This window comes from Canis lupus, chromosome 2, assembly GCF_048164855.1.
Source record: "Canis lupus baileyi chromosome 2, mCanLup2.hap1, whole genome shotgun sequence".
In the NCBI taxonomy this organism is placed as follows: Eukaryota; Metazoa; Chordata; class Mammalia; order Carnivora; family Canidae; genus Canis; species Canis lupus.
This window is the reverse complement of record NC_132839.1, coordinates 14,114,525-14,131,008: the sequence shown is the minus strand read 5'-3', so window position 1 is coordinate 14,131,008 and position 16,484 is coordinate 14,114,525. Positions and strand designations below refer to the sequence as shown.

At 37.6% G+C, this 16,484-nt stretch overlaps 1 protein-coding gene across 36 annotated transcripts in view; it reads left to right on the top strand.

Moving 5' to 3' along the window:
• The window catches only part of CAST (calpastatin), a 111,846-nt gene that overhangs the window by 2,742 nt on the left and 92,620 nt on the right, over window positions 1-16,484 (top strand). For all 36 annotated transcript variants that reach the window (XM_072790212.1, XM_072790196.1, XM_072790137.1 and 33 more), the window contains exon 2: window positions 10,924-10,986. In XM_072790212.1, coding sequence (XP_072646313.1) covers window positions 10,924-10,986 — 63 coding nt within the window. The remainder of the gene's footprint in view (window positions 1-10,923; window positions 10,987-16,484) is intronic.

Below are 16,484 nucleotides of genomic sequence, written 5' to 3'. Positions count from 1 at the left end.
TAGACTTTTAATGATTGGGAATTACAGTTTCCCTAAAGATATTTCTTTGTAATTGTTTCCCATTACATTTTCTGGGCTTTTAAAACATAGCATCTTATTTATGTGCTGAAAGCAAAAGTTTGCTTTGAGTCATTATTGTCCCAAGGTTCTTATCAAAGTGCACCACAGGAATTATCTGCAAATATGGATGGCAGTGTTTCAGAGGTGACATCAGACTTCTCTTTCCAAATTCATGATTCCCTAAAGGAAATTCCCTCAAGGAAATGCTGGAATATTTGAAGTAGTTTAAAACAGTGCTTTTAACTTTGTTATGTTTAGGCATCGTCTGTCATTTTGCTAAGATCTCTCTTATATTCCAATTTGGGAACTACCATAAAATTTTTTTGCCTCTCAGGATCAGCAAATTGTCTGTGATCAGCTTTGATTCTTCCCAAACCAATGTCATCTGAAAGAAATGTGGTGTGTCACATATGTAATTTAAAATTTCCTAGTAGCCACATTAACAAAAGCAAATACAGGTGAAATTCATGATAATAATATATTTTACTTAACCCACTCTATCCCAAACATTATTTCAACATATAATCAAGGTACAAACTGTTGAGGTACCTTAGATCTTCTTTTTTATATTAATTCGTCAAACTCCAGTGTTCATTTTATACTTAAATTGATTCATACTTGGCTACATTTCAAGTCAAAAGGCATGAGTGGCTAAGGGCTATAGTATTGGAAGATATAGCTCTAGACATGCATGGCTCCTAACCATTTTTGTCTGTTGGCTATGAGGGAGTGATTACAGACTGTTCTGAGAATTAAATGAAAGCTATAGACCATTTTCCCTTAGCAAAATACACAAACAAATACACAAAAGCTCACCCATAAATCCTCTAAAGGTCCACAGAGCCAATTTATAACACATATATTTCACATATATATAATATAAATTGTAATATACAATAATACGATATATAATTTAATTATATAATATATACTCTGTAATATAATGTAATTATATAGTGTTATATACTGTATAATATAATATGATGGTATATACTACTATAGAATAATTATATATAAATGTACGATTTATATATAATATATATGTATTTTTATCATATATATCATATATATATCATGCATATATGTATACATAATGGTTCTGATACACCCTATAATTTAATTATCTTTACTAGGACCCTTTAAATACTGAAAAAGATTGTGAACGACCTCACTTTAAAAATCTAGGCAGAATAAGATAAAATAATTAAAAGGTGTATCTATGATATTTGTTTAAGGGAGTGCTACCTATAAAGCCAGTCAGTGAAACACAGTACAGTGTATATTTCCACACTGAATACTATCAATATTATCAATCTTATCTTCCAAAGAATTATGTGGTTGTAGGGAGAAAAAAACAACTTTAAAAAGCTAGATCTGAAGAACATCCAGTGAGCATCATAATGATGAAGCATGAAAGAGAATAAATTCAGTTGACATCAGTAATCACATTCCTGAGTCATAAGTTGACTCGATTAGGCCCTGTTAATTAAAGGTGTTTCTTAGCCTAATTAGACCCATGGGCCCAGTGGCAGCATGATCAAGGAGCCCAGTCATTTGGGAGGCCCCATCATTGTGGCCATCCTGGGAAGAGTGTCACAAGCCTTCCATGGCAGGACAGACTACTTGGCTGCAATGACTTTTAGGAGTAAGGAATGCAAATTATAGAATTTGCAAAAAGCACATAGACTTTGAATATTTGGGAGAATGGAGGTCGGACACAACTTTCCTCTTTTGGATGACAGTTTCTAAACTGGTTTGCTTCCCATTGCAGATAAGATTTTTAAATCAGGAGTAACATCTGATGATATTGTTCTTTCATCAGTTTGGCAATTCCCAGAGAGTAAATTATATTCTCCAAGCGCTTTTTAAAAAATGGCACCGCTTGCTGGGGATGGAAACCTGGGTGACAATTTGAGATTCTGAGGTAGGCATTTAGTTCTAAGTAGGTTGTCTGGTGTAATACAAGAGTTCTCTTAGGAGCCCATCTTTATTCTTTTCCTTGACATTTCTTGTTTCGTCTATTTGTTTTATTTCTGTGGTGGTAGAATATACACAACATAAAATTTACCGTCTTAACCATTTGTTAGTGTAAAGTTAAGTGAAATTAAGTACATTAATTTTTTTAAGTTTTATTTGTTTAAGTAATCTTAAGTACACCTAACATGGTATTCAAACCCATGACCCCAGGATGGAGGGTAGGACGCTCCACCAACTGGGCCAGCCAGGCGCCATGTGTGAATTCATATTCTTGTGCAACCATCACCACCATCTATCCCCAGAACTCTTTTTATCTTGGAAAACTAAACTCTAAAGCCATTAAAAATAAATCCCCATTCAATTTACATATATCCACTTGAATACATAGCACTGTATTCAAGTATCTGTGTTCCTTTTTTTTCTTGACGTGTTCTATTGTAAAAAAAAAAAAGTGTATCAGGTATCTTTCAGTTAAGAAAAATGTGAAATAACTCCATCCAATGAACACTATTTATGTAAATTGACTTCTCAGATGGAGGAGACATTTATCCCAGGGAGAAAAGGAGTTTATAGTTAGAGTTTCCTTTAAAAAGTATGGAATTAAAAAAAAAAAAAGTATGGAATTCATTTTGACTGTTGAGAACTCATAGAACATAAAATGATTTGGTAAAGGGCAAAGGGCAAATGTGTTCATAGGTCATTATTGTTCACCTACTATGTGTCAGCTTCTGGAAAGAGTTCCATGGACCTAGCAATTGTGTGGGTATTCATACTTGATCTTTTCTTGCATTTCTCATAGATAAAAATCACAAGCATCATAATGACTACTACAAAAGCAGCAAAGTAACTATGGAAATTCTCATGGCATCTTCTTTGAATTCAAAAAGACTTACCGCAGGTAGATCCCAGAAGCTGAACTTGGCAGTGAGACAATCAATGCTACTTCTGAAAACTGAACAAAAAGAGCATGTGCCCTTAACAGTATCATTATGACTTATCCATGAGAATGTTAAACTGTTAGGAAAAGCGTATATTGGAGTTTAGGTGAAACATCGAGGTTTCAGAATTATGGCCATGCATTTAATCCTTAATATGTGTCTTTTATATGAAAATCCCAAAGACCGTTAACCTATAATTTTAGAGTTTATAGTAAATGTTTTTAGAGCAACAGAGAGATATCATGTATTAACAGGGCAGATCTTTTATTTGCTTATATATCTTGAGTAATTATTCTCTATATAATACTTAGCACATGGTAGCTACTCATCAATTTTTTAATTAAAATAAGTCAACTCTATTCTCTATGAGTTTGGAGTTTTTAATATGAAAACCAAGTGAATGGCTAGGATATTGCCTTTGGGTAACTCTGGGGAGATACATATGCTTGAGATAAGAGGCTTCCAACTTTTTCAAGACTTTTTATCACAGAAGAGAGGATAATATAATGAATTCCTATACCCATCATCATTAATCATTATCAACATTGTAATGTTGTGCCACTCTTCCTTTATTTAGTTCCCAGTCCCATGGACCCCACCCAACACACATACATACACGCCCACATACACATACATACACCTCTCCCTTCCAAAGTATTTTATTTAATTTATTGTTTTTCAATACGAGAGAGAGAGAGGGAGAGAGAGAGAGAGAGAGACAGAGCGCGCGCGTGAGCACACATGGTGTGAGAGCTATCGTGAATGTGAATGGGATGGCGAGAAGATGGGCTGTGGGGGTAAAGGGGCTGAAGGAAAGGGAGAGAGAGAATCTTAAGCAGGATCCACATCCAGCTCAGAGCCCCACGCAGGGCTGGATCTCATGACCCTGAAATCATAAGATCATAACCTGAGCTGAAATCAAGAGTTGGAGGCTTAATGGACTGAGCCACCCAGGCCCACCCCCCAGAGTATTTTAAAACATGGGAAACTGCACATTTAAGTGTCATGCCTGTGACCAACTTGGTGTAGATTGCTTGGAAAAAGAATTCTCTATTCCCTATGTACTTTGTTTCCCTAGGTGAAATATGGAAACGTGAGACTAATATAATATACAACCATAATAGATAAAGTACCGAACACAGATTTATCAGATGAACCTGGTTGCTTTGTACTTAGAAAAAATAAGAAGCTACATTCTCTGCTCTAACATTTATAGCCTTAGAAAATGAAACCTTTAAACCTTTGCTTACGTCTCTTATTCATTTTACTGTTTCATAATTCAGTACAATCCTGTTGATGCCAGAGGAAAACCAGGGAGTGGAATAACTTTTATTGTATTCTTAAAATGAGCTAGGCAGTGGGCCAGGCTCCTCATTAACAGCTCCTTTCAGAAATATGTCAGCCCTTGGGCTAAGTACTATCAGTTTCAATTTACAAGTAGAAAACAGAAAGGTTAAACTGTGTGCCCAAGGTCACATAGCCTTTCACATCCAGGCTTTTTCTGTCCCATCAGAGTTTGTCAGAGAAAGGAATGCAGGGAATTGGTTACCCAGGTAACGGAAGAGGCTGGGAAGTCAACTGGGGAGGGTGAGGCATCCCAGAGATAAGAAATATCAGGAAGCTTCTCTCATTACTACGCAGGAGGGAGCTGGATCACCCTGGGGAAACTGGAATTACAGTTAGGCCATCCTGCAGGAGACACTACTACAGTCTCCTAGAGGCAGAAAGGAGGGGGAAAGACCACCCACTCACCACCTCCAGTCTCCTGTCCCTGCCTCCCAAGCCTGAGGTCATCCATCCCAAACATCCCAGGTCCACTGGTCCACATAGCAAGGAGGAGCTGGGCCAGGGATTGGGAGGAGTGGGGGGCAGCATGTGAGGAATTCACCTGAAGGCAGAGAGGCTCCCCAGGGATGTGGTTTTATAGCAAAACCAGCTTTACATCTTGGGTCTTGGTCCTTCTGTTGTTGGCTGAACATTGCTGTTTTAGCAAGCAGAATACATACAAGAATAGATTTTAAGGTATTTTGCTGGAAATACCAATTTACGTGTCATCTTTTAATTTTTCAAGTCTTTTTTTTTTTTTTTTTTTTTTGGCTTCTTTCTCTGAACAGAGCAAAAGTACTTCTCAGGCAATGCTTAGAGGTTTATAGAAATAACACTCATTCAGTCAAGAATTATTTGTCACACCCCTACCACAGGACCAGAAATATCAGAATATAGTTTACCATCTGGTGGGGAAGACAATCCTACACTTAGGAAGGAATCAGGAGAAAGAGAGTATAAAATAAAGTGCTAATTTGTTTGTATAAGACACTAAGTAAATCGAGGCTAATGAACAGATATGAAGATAAAACAGGCCATAAATAGGGCAAGGCTCAGAACTAGTCGGGAAATGTTGGTGTGAGCACAGGGCACTGTGCTCCTTCCTTGAGCAATCAGAGGTTACCCAGAGTCGCCCCAGCCGGGCTGGCCAGGGGAATCTCCTGGTGGGTGCTACTCAGTGAGGTGATTGGAGGAGCAGAGCCCTCTGCTTCCTGTCAGGGTGCACACATATCTCCTCCCAAAACCACTTGTCTCCAGTCCTAGCAGCATATCGGAATCTGCTAGGAAATCTTAGGAAAATGCGTCTGTGCTCAGGCCCCAACTCCAGACAAGCTAATATCCTACACTCTGGCATGAGTGTTTCCAAGTCTCCTAGGTGTTTGTGACCCACGTTTGAAGGATGAGACCCCCACATACACGCCCCACTAAACGAGGGCTTTCTGATCCTTAGACGGGACCGAAAGGAGCTTTTCGGACCATACGCAATGTCAAGGCAGTGTGAGAGCTGAGCTCTGTGCACAGGAAAGTCCAGAGGGCACCAAGATAAGCTCTTATTGCTTCATGATTTTGCCACAGCTATTGCTGGCATGCAAATATTGATCTCTATGGCCTTGCCTCCAAGTTGAAGAAAAAAAAACTTTCGAGCTCTTTTCAAATAATCTTTGCTGTTTTTTTAAAAAACAATTTTATGTAAGTATAATTCACAAACTCTAAATTCACCCATTAAAATATACAATTCAGTTCATTATTTTTTAGTATATTCGCCGAGTGGTGCAAGGGTCACCTCTTTTTTTTTTTTTAATTTTAGAATGTTTCTGTCATCCCCTTAAAAGAAAATTCTGACTTTTTTTTTTTTAACAAAGCAAAGGCATTTCAGAAGCATGCTAGCATTTGGTACTTTCTCAGCTGGGCTTGCATTTGCAGAAGCTCAGTTTTTTTCTGTCTTCTTTCTTCTTTTGTCTATGTGTGGAAGTTTGCTCTGTTTTTCTTCTGTGTTACATATGTTCTTGTCTGTGTGTCTGTCAGAGTGTGTGTGGGCAGCGGTGGGGAGGGTGCCCCGATGCTCATTAGCACCAGCGCTCAGTTGGGGGAGCTCACAGGCTGCCGGCCTGACTGCTCTTGGCTCCTGGTGATTTCCTGACAGGTTTATGGGTTTGCCCAGATTTTAAGCATAACAATTCTGTTTCCTCCAATGAGGAGAGAGGACAGCTATACTTGCCAAATACACAGTGATCCACGGGGGTGAAAACAGTTTGGAAAATTATTTCTTTTTAAGGGAAGACGGTGAAGTCCCTTATCTGCCTTTTCCCTGCTTCTGAACTCCTGCCACTCATACCACCACTTTCATTTTAGCTCCATGATGCAATTTCTACTGCAGCAGGGTTAGTAGCATCCTGCTCTTCCTGTCTTTGGCCTCCAGCTCCTTATAGGATTGAATTTACAGACAGGACTGTTTGATTCATTTTAGAAAGCAGGCCAGAATGGAAAGGTTCTGTTTTGGTTTGTTGCTTTCATTTTAGACTATTGGATTGAGATTTTTCTTGATGTGAATCCCAGGATCTCAGCTAGCTTTTCACTCGATCCAGAGTAGCCCAGTCTCTGGCCCACAGACTATGATCTGAATATGTGGGATGATGGAGGAAGGCCTCACCTTTCAGATCCTCAATTTCTATATCCATAAAATGAGGTGACGGCGTGTGCTCTGGAGTTGCGGTGGCAAGTGAAGGGGATCCCTTAGGGGAAATGGTTAACACTGGGCCAGCACAGAGTCAACAGATGCTTAGAACATACTCATTTCCTTTCTCTGATCTAGAAAAATCTTCCATGGATTTATCAGTTTTGTGGTTTGCTTCCCTTTCTGGACCTATCGTGCTTGTTTCCTCCTCCGTGCTTCTCTCACCTCTCCCCACCCTACCCACGGTGCATAGAAATGGACAAAACTTTCTCTCTTCCCTCTTAGGCTTGCTGCAGGTTCCTAAGCTCGGTTGAATCTGACAAATCATCCCCAAATATTTCACTGCATCAGCTCAGTTATGTAGAAAGTGCTCAATTATGCCATGAAATGCATAATGAGGCACTTGGCCTGTTAACTCTACTGAAATGTTAAGAAAAATAGCAATAAATTTTAAAAACTAAATAAAAGGGCAGCCCCGATGGCCCAGTGGTTTGGTGCCACCTTCAGCCGGGGGCCTGATCCTGGAGACCTGGGATCGAGTCCCATGTCAGGCTCCCTGCATGGAGCCTGCTGCTCCCTCTGCCTGGGTGTCTGCCTCTCTCTTTCTCTCTCTGTGTCTGTCATGAATAAATAAATAAAATCTTAAAAAAAAAAAAAAAAACTAAATAAAAAATCAGGCACCTTGAATATCTCTCAGTGAGAAGATAGAACTGATTTTACATCAGTAATAGACTGCTGAATGTTGAATAAGCCCCCAGAAATGGTCTGGACAATGGTTCATTCATAAAGGTGCTCTTCACTAGAAATTGAATGGTGTTTGATAATTTTTGTTAATTCTCTTAGAGTGATGATGATGATATTGGAGTTACTTGGGGAAAATTCTTCAATTTTAGAAGATGTTTAGTGAAATGTTTAGGGGTAAAGTTTTGGGATATTTACAATTTACTTTGAAATGCAGGTACAAACACAAATAGATCTGTCTGTAGTATACACAAATATGGCAAAATGTAGCAACAATGTTAATAGTTGTTGGATCTAAGTGGTGAGAATATTAGTGCTCATTGTATTTTTCTTTTAACTTTTCTGTGCATTAGAAAAATTTTATAATAAAAAGGTAGGTTGGGGCACCAGGGTAGCTCAGTTGTTAGACATCTGACTCCTGATCTCAACACAGATCTTGATCTCAAGGTCGTGAATTCAGGCCCCGTGTTGGGGCATGGAGCCTACTTAAAAAAAAAAAAAATAGCAAGCTAGAAACTTGGAAAATATAATCCATTAGATTCCTAAAAATTGTTCTCATTTGATTGTGTTTTTTTTATGTCCGTATACTTTTTTTTTGTCCGTATACTTCTGTATATTGTAAAAAAGCTTCCAACTGAGAGCAAATATTTCTTTTGAAATTACAAAATACCAATTCTTAAGTACATAATTTCTCTAAGTTGTCATTATAACTGAACATTTTAAAAAGTGTTTCTTATATATATCCCTCCCAAACTATTTAGAACCTACCTAATTTGAGGGATTTTGAGTGTTTAAAGGGAAATAAGTAACTGACGGTGTTGATTAATCTGGAGGACTGAAGTTTTGAAATGCCCCCAGGAAATGACTTTTTCAAAACTTCTATGTTTATTTATTTTTTATTACTTTTTTTTTTTTTTTTTTAAACTAAGCTCTACTCTCAGTGTGAGACTAGAACGCATGACATTGAGATCAAGAGTTTCATGCTCTATGGATGGACTGAACCAGAGAGTGGTCCCTTTTAAAAATTTTTAAAGAAAAATATCTATCTACCTAAATTTTAGGGAGAAAGGGCTGTCTGCACATTTACTGTAGGGTAATGTATCATAATATATATTTGCCACATGCACAGGAAGCAGACGGGGAGCTTGTGGAGAGCATGGGACCTTTTTTTTTTTTTTAAGATTTTATTTATTTATTCATGAGAGAGACTGAGAGAGGCAGAGACAAAGGCAGAGGGAGAAGCAGGCTCTTTGCAGGGAGCCCAGTTGTGGGACTTGATCCCAGAACCCGGGATCACGACCTCAGCTGAAGGCAGATGCTCAACCACTGAGCCCAGGTGCCCCCAAAAGCATGGAACCTTCTACCAGACAAGAACAAGTGCCTCTTGAAGCTTTTTCATTTGTAAAGTAGAATACTAATACCACCTGACAGTAAATGAGGTGCTCAGTAGGCTCAGTAAAACAGTGGATTTTTTTGTTTTTAGTGTCTGTCTCTCATCGGAAAAAGATAGGGAATTGGAGCTTATAATGAGCATGATACGGTTTACCAGTTTTGGAAGGAGACAGATTGGGTAAATTGGTCATTGTAGGTCTATCTCTCTTAAATTCTATCTGCAAATGGTTATATATGTGGGCTTTAGCATTTTTTTCCCCAGATTCATTAACCACTCAATACTGATTGCTCTCAACTGTGGATAGACAAACACTAGACTAGGACATCAAGGTCAAACAGGCCATGTACAGGGCTTCGGTCACAAAGCTGTTGCAGCCTGGCTGCTATTCAATGAGTGGATTCCACTCGCTGATCCATGGCAGTGTTACATCTTGGGAAGAATTTTCCACACGCGAAAGTGATCTCCTCCTAGTTTTTCATACAGAGAACTCTTTTTTTTTTTTTTTTTTTTTTTTTCAGAGAACTCTTAATGAAAGGTTTCATCCATGTGTCTGATATTTCTTGGGCTCTTGTTTTAATTAAAATATATGTTGCTATGACTAAAGGAAATATTACATTATTCTATTTAGCATTGTATAGTGACAAACAACATATTGTATGTAAGTCAGAAAACCTGCTTTGCAAACTTTTCCCATGTGGTAGATATGTATCCTTAGGAGAGCTCACTGAATTCTTCTTACTCTGTTTTTTCATCCCTAAAAATCACATAAGCCTCTTTTTTTGTATCAAATAAGGATGTGTATGAAAATAAATAATAACGAATGGTATAAATTATTATTATTATTACTGTAACTACTACTCTTCTTAATTCAAATAATTTCATTGATTCACATATCCATGTTATGATTCTGCTCTAGGTAATGTAGTAGGGTTTTATGTTTTGGTTTAACTGAAGATGGTTGGGATTGATCCCAATGGAGAGTTTTTATTTCCTTATATTTAGGTTCTTTTTTCCTCCACTTTCTTGCGCATCCCACAATGTGCAATGAAGCAATTCTTTGTAACCTTTTTCAGGAACATAATTTTTTCTCTCTCAAAAAAAAATTCAATAAATTTTATGGCTTATTTTATCTTATCATCAAGACAAATGAGCATGTGATCTACTTGAAGGTTTTATGTACCACATAAAAATACTTGCTTTCATTCCCACGGATCTGGTGAGAAAAGTAATTCTGTTTCTGGACATAACGAAATCCTAAAGCCATGGTAAATGGAAGTTACGGGTATGATCTCCCTTCAGGGTGTATCTTCCTGCATTGGTGAGTCCTCGGATGGAACAACTCTGGGGAGCTCCCCAGAACCATCAGAAGCGATGGTGGACTTGGAATCTGCGGTCCTCCCTCGAGCCCATGCTGAAATGAGGCTTAATATGGCTTGAAGCTCAGCTTGGTCCTTATACATGACATCTCCCTGAGCAACCACATGTCTCCCACGCTGGCAATTTGGGCTTTAAAATTGTGTGAGGCATTTTGTAGGAGACGAGATGCCGCCTTGGAATCACCATCAGATCTGAGTCTGGCTAATTAGAGACTGACTTTCTACATCGCAAATGAATGTCTGTAGCTTCTCTTGATTTTTGAAAGCCACCTATGTCGGTGTAGAATTATCAGCATTTTCAGAAGGAAGATTAAAGGGGTCCTGTTTTTATAGGCTACATATTTAGCCCTTTGGGATTAAGGTCACTATTATATTATCTTGTGTTACCTCCTTCTTTTAAACCTTATCTTTCTTTCTTTTCTTTTTATATTTTTATAGCATGTCAGCGAAAAAACAAGTGGATCACCTTCCAAGTCAGGAGAAAAGAAAGGAGCAGATGAGGTAATTCCCGCAATACCGGGCTTTCCATTTCTCTGGTTTTTAATCATGAATTCTACTTGAAACAGATAATGAGGTTGTGTAGAGCTCCTTACTGGAACATTGGCAAATTTAGTCTTCACTAAGATTTTATTTAAGAATATAAGCAGAAATCATTAAAAATTAATAAAAAAAAAATAAAGTGCTCCCGGGGAAAGAACCTTTAGAAAGAGTTTTTATTTAGGAACAGAAGCCAGTTATTGAGGGTGTTTTCCCTATAGGAATTGCTGAACCTTAAATGTTTTGTTGGTGACCATGGCAGATTTAGAGGAGGAAACCAGATGCTGTAGGGGAAAAGGAAATCTTTTTTCACGAGAGAGCACTATGAAAGAAAGATAGAGCCTGGATTAACCCATTGTTCAGGTTCATAAACAAAAGGAAGAGAGAAAGACTATTGGATCAATTCTGTGGAAACAGTAGTAAAACCAGATCTTTCCAGATAAGTTATCTATCAAATAATCTACTATTTGAAAGCTATAGTGTTTCTTTATTCTTCAGACTAGGAAATAATGATTTTGGATGTTATTCTCTATTAATATTAATCTATTAGGGGATCCCTGGGTGGCTCAGTGGTATAGAGCCTGCCTTCGGCCCAGGGCGTGATCCTGGAGTCCCGGGATCGAGTCCCACATGGAGCCTGCTTCTTCATGGAGCCTGCTTCTCCCTCTGCCTGTGTCTCTGCCCCTCTGTCTCTCTGTGTCTCTTGTGAATAAATAAATAAAATCTTAAAAAAAATTTTTTTTAATCTATTAGTAAACTATACACAAAAAGGAAATCTTTTCTAATGTGGTCAAGTGAATAGTAGGCGAGTTTGTATATCACTAATTATCTTATTACTTGAAAGCTTAAATATTACAGCTTAAATGTACAAACATTGTTGGTTTAGGCAACGACTGCTAGCACAGTGCTAGGTGTATTTTTTTTTTAATAATGTCTAGACTATAAAGTACCTTATTTCCATGTTTATAAGGGGCTTGAGAGAATGAGTAAGGAGCCCTATTATAGACGCAGCCAGGGGACAATTTGAGATCTCGGTGTTAGTAGAGGCAGGCTGTACTTTAAGTTTGAAACCAAAGGCTGAACTTCCACCTCAAGAAAAAGAAGAAGGAATTTTTTTTTCTCTTTATCAGCAATTCAAGGAATTCTGGTATTATTTCATAACACTTCTGAGAAGTTCAGATTTACAATTCTTGTACATGTCTCGAGCTGGGACACGGTGGTCTGTTTTGCCCTATCTCAACCAGCAGAAGTGAAGATGGAACAGAGGTTTTCCCCTGCTGCCATGCCATGAATCACTGTAGAGATGTGTGCAGTCAGAGATTGAAAATTGTTTATTATCTCACCCAATTCTGTCCATATCTATTTGCTAGGGTGGACAGGCCTATGGGTGGGATGACTTGGTAGTCAAGGTATATTTCCAATATGGTCTGTCTCCAAGGAATCTCTTATTCTTTATGTCACGTACAAATTAGTCACTGGGGAGATACTGTGGCCCTGGAGAGAATTCAAGGAAACCATCTTGCATTAGGCATCATTTTAGCCTTTGGGTGCCCGGTTATAAAACCATGTGTGATCCGGATTTGTTACCTGCCCTGCCTACGGTTGGTTACCATGTTCTCTCCTCAAAATTACCAGAGAAAAAATTCCTGAAACTAATCCTTTCTCCCAAGTATTTCATTTCCTACTGCTCTTTTGAACAGGAAATAAGATTTAGAAGTTTCATTTGGGTTTTGGTCATCCAGTTTCAGACTAGTATATACTTCCAAAGGTTAAATAACATGTCCCTAAGCATGTGCATACATGTGGGTTAGGCTTCCATGGACAAACCCAGGCCTTTGAAACAAAGTCAGTTTGAAAATGTGCTTTCTATGCTTAGGGGTGCTCCTTGGCATTTTTATCTTTTTCCCTATATTACTCGGCTGCATTTTATTTGGAAGTGCAAGGAAAAGGGCACATAGTGGGGGTTGGGGAAGATATAACTAGGAGAAAAAGTGATTAGGGTGAGGTAAAAACCACTATTATATTGTCGTATATAAAAATACCTGGGGATGAATGCTCCAGTTTAGAGTTCTTTCTCTCCTGCAATAGTAAAGTAGTTCTTGGTTGGTATTTGACCCCTTTACAGCCACTAATGATTGTAAGAAGTTGGCAGCAGTTTTAACAGACTCTTACAACTAAAATATCATTTGCTGTGTTGCATTTGCAATACAAATGCTTGAGAAATGACTGGAGTAAGGAGAACAAATTCGCTTATTTGTTTATACGAGTCATTATGAATTTGGCTCTGTCCTCCTCAGATGTAGAGGAATTATAGAATTAACAGTTGCATGCACTAACAAGCCAAAGATAAAATGACTAGAGCAGGGAAAAGATAAATGAAAACACTTAACATCAGCTCTTTTAAAAACCCTGGGACAGAGAAGCCTTTCCAAAGCTGCAGTCAAATCTATTTAAAGTATTTGTCTAACACATCTGGCCTCACTGGAGGAGTGAGCATTTTAGCAACATATTTCAGTCAAGGCCTGAGGAATGGAATTTAAAGCATGAGATGGGCACAATCTTACAGAGCCAATTATAAGAACTCAAATTTAATAATAGATCTATTTTTAGGGGGACAGGAAGGGAGCTATGAAGAGAAGAGAATAGAAATTGAGCCTTAGAGGAAAAGATATGTGGCTGATTTTCTTTACCATAAATAATAGCATTGGTGGCATTCTTTTCTCCAGTATTCACTTTTCCTCCTTCTAAAATGCATGAAGTATAGAATGACTCCAACATTTTTTTTTTACTTTTTCTCTTAATGAAATTAGTCTTTTAATTTTTTTTTATTTTATTATTTTTTAAAGATTATTTATTTGAAAGGGAGAGAGAGAGTGCAAGCAGGAGAAAGGGCAGAGGGAGAGAATCTCCAAGCAGACTTCCTGCTGAGTGTGGAGACCAACTCAGGGCTTGATTCCAGGATGACTCATGACATCATGACCTGAGCTGAAACCAAGAGTCAGAGGCTTAACTGACTGAGCCACCCAGGTGCACCCAAATTGGTCTTTTTTCAAATTCAGAAGCAATATGTACTTATGAAAAACAATGTTACCTATTCTACCACTTAGTTGTAACTATTGCTGTGAAATTTTGTGTGTATTCTTAAATTAATGTGATGATATCATGTGTTCATACTTAATATATATATGGATTTTAGCAACTTTTTTTTTTTTTTTAAAGAGAGAGAGTGAGCAAGGAAGAGGGGTAGAGGGAGAGCGAGAGAGAGAATCTTAAGCAGACTCCCTGCCCCATGTGGAGCCCAGTGTAGGGCTCGACCTCACAACTCTGAGATCATGACTTGGGCCAAAATCAAGTGTCTGATGCTTAACTGACTGAGCCACCCAGGAGCCCCTAAATTTAGCAACTTTTTATGCAGCATAAAAAACATAATCACTGAAGAAAATTGAGAAAATACTGAAGACTTTAAAGAAAAATGCCATCATCTAGAATTCTAGCACCTATAGAGGTGGCTACTACTCCCATATTGGCCTATTTCCCTACATCTTTTCTCTCTGTATATGCTATGCTTAAGCCGAGATAACAAAGAAACATCATTAGGAGGACCTGGAAAAAAAAGTAAATCATGTGCTTCGTGAAAGATCAATCTATTTCAACTGAAAAGAGTCATCATTGTGTGTGATTTTTAAGAAAATCATGATTTGGATATCTTGGCATTTCATATGGCATTTAATCTGGTTTTTATTTTGTTGTTGCTTTTTTGAGGGAGAAACACATATTTCTTCAAAATGTCTTCTGGGACAATGTTCCCACAAGCAAGTGGTGTAGCTGTTGTTAAAAAATTCTGGAAGACTAGTACGGCACACATCATTTTAAGGGGTTATGGGTTATGACAAGAGAGTCTGTATTACTTGTGGGGAGTTTATTGTGGCTGCACAAGCTGATGTCCCAGTGCCCAGAAAGAGGCAAAGCCAAAGAAGTGCCCTGAGAGCAGTCCCACCTGGCTCACCCAGACACCTATCCCAGCAGCAAGCCCAGAATCCAACTCCATGGCTGTTGTGGCAGGTGAAACTAAGGGAAGCTCCAGAGATTTTTGGACTGTAGTTTCTTCTTCTTCTTCTTCTTTTTTTTTTTTTTTTTTGAGTTCTATCTAAATTTTGATTCAGTTTTTCATTGACTGGAATATTTTTTACATAATTTTTTCAGGGAGGAAGTGTGAATGATGATTTTCTGAGTCTCTGTGGATCCAAGCATACTTTGGTGCTGGCTTCACACAGAAATGAATACAAAATTGTACAACATCCTTCGCTAGCAGTTCTGTTCCCTTAAAATTCCATACGTGTTGCTCCATGACTTTTCTGGCTTTTTGTGTTGTAAAGCTGTCTGGGGAAGCCTAAATTTATTTTTAGAAACCCTGTTTTCCCTGCCTTGGCGCATATACAATTTTGTTGTTGTTCTTACAAATTAAAAAATTGTCAAGATGTGCCTATATATCTGTTTCTCTTTATTAATTTTTTCCTGGAATGTCTTATTTAATTATTGTTTTCATTTTGGTTTAGCTCTCACGGCAATAAAAGTCAACCCCCTTATTGATTTCTAACCATGGGATGGGACAGGATACAAATTCTTTTGTTGATTATTGCAAGGCCTTTCCCATTAAAAAAAAAAGAAGGAAGTTTGGTAGTTCATTAAGCTCAGTAGTTTTTTTTTTTTTTTAAAGCTATGTGTAATACCCAGAAACATATGACAATAGCTAGAAAGTAGAGACCTTATGCATCATCATTCAATGAATTGTTTTATTCAAAGCTAAGGATACAGCTTTAGTAAAGAATATGAAAATAGTGTGCTTTTAGATCAAGCATCTGTGATATAAAATTGTTATACCGTTGGATAGGGAATGGCTAATAAAAACAAGTACTTTTTATCAGTGAGCCTATAAATATATCAACATTATGTTATTCAGGAATACTATACCCTTCATAATTGTACTTGGAATTTATCTAAGACCTTAGGTCTGACCAAAATTGTCTCTGAAAGACTGCACCTTATGGCACATGGAATTGGAATCAAATATTAATAAAATAGCAAAGGAACTGAATGGAAGTTAAATTTACTGGCTTCAGAGTAAGTCATAAGTCCTGGAAACCTGATGATTAAATATTAAATATTTATTAATATTTAAATATTAAATATTAAAACCAGAATGATTAAATATTATTATTCCTGAAATATACTGTTTTAAAGTATATATTTTTCAGTCTTCTCTTTAGATTTTATTAGTTTCTCAAGGATAGTGGCATGACTGATTTTAAAAAGAGAAAGAACTTGAAATCTTGCCCATAGCAAAATACCTCTTTCATCTGAGGATTGACAAATGTATGATTCTTGTCATAAAGTCAACAATATTTTATCGTACAACAATGTGCATAATTGCTTATTGTAGCCTTTTAAAAACAGTTCCTTTG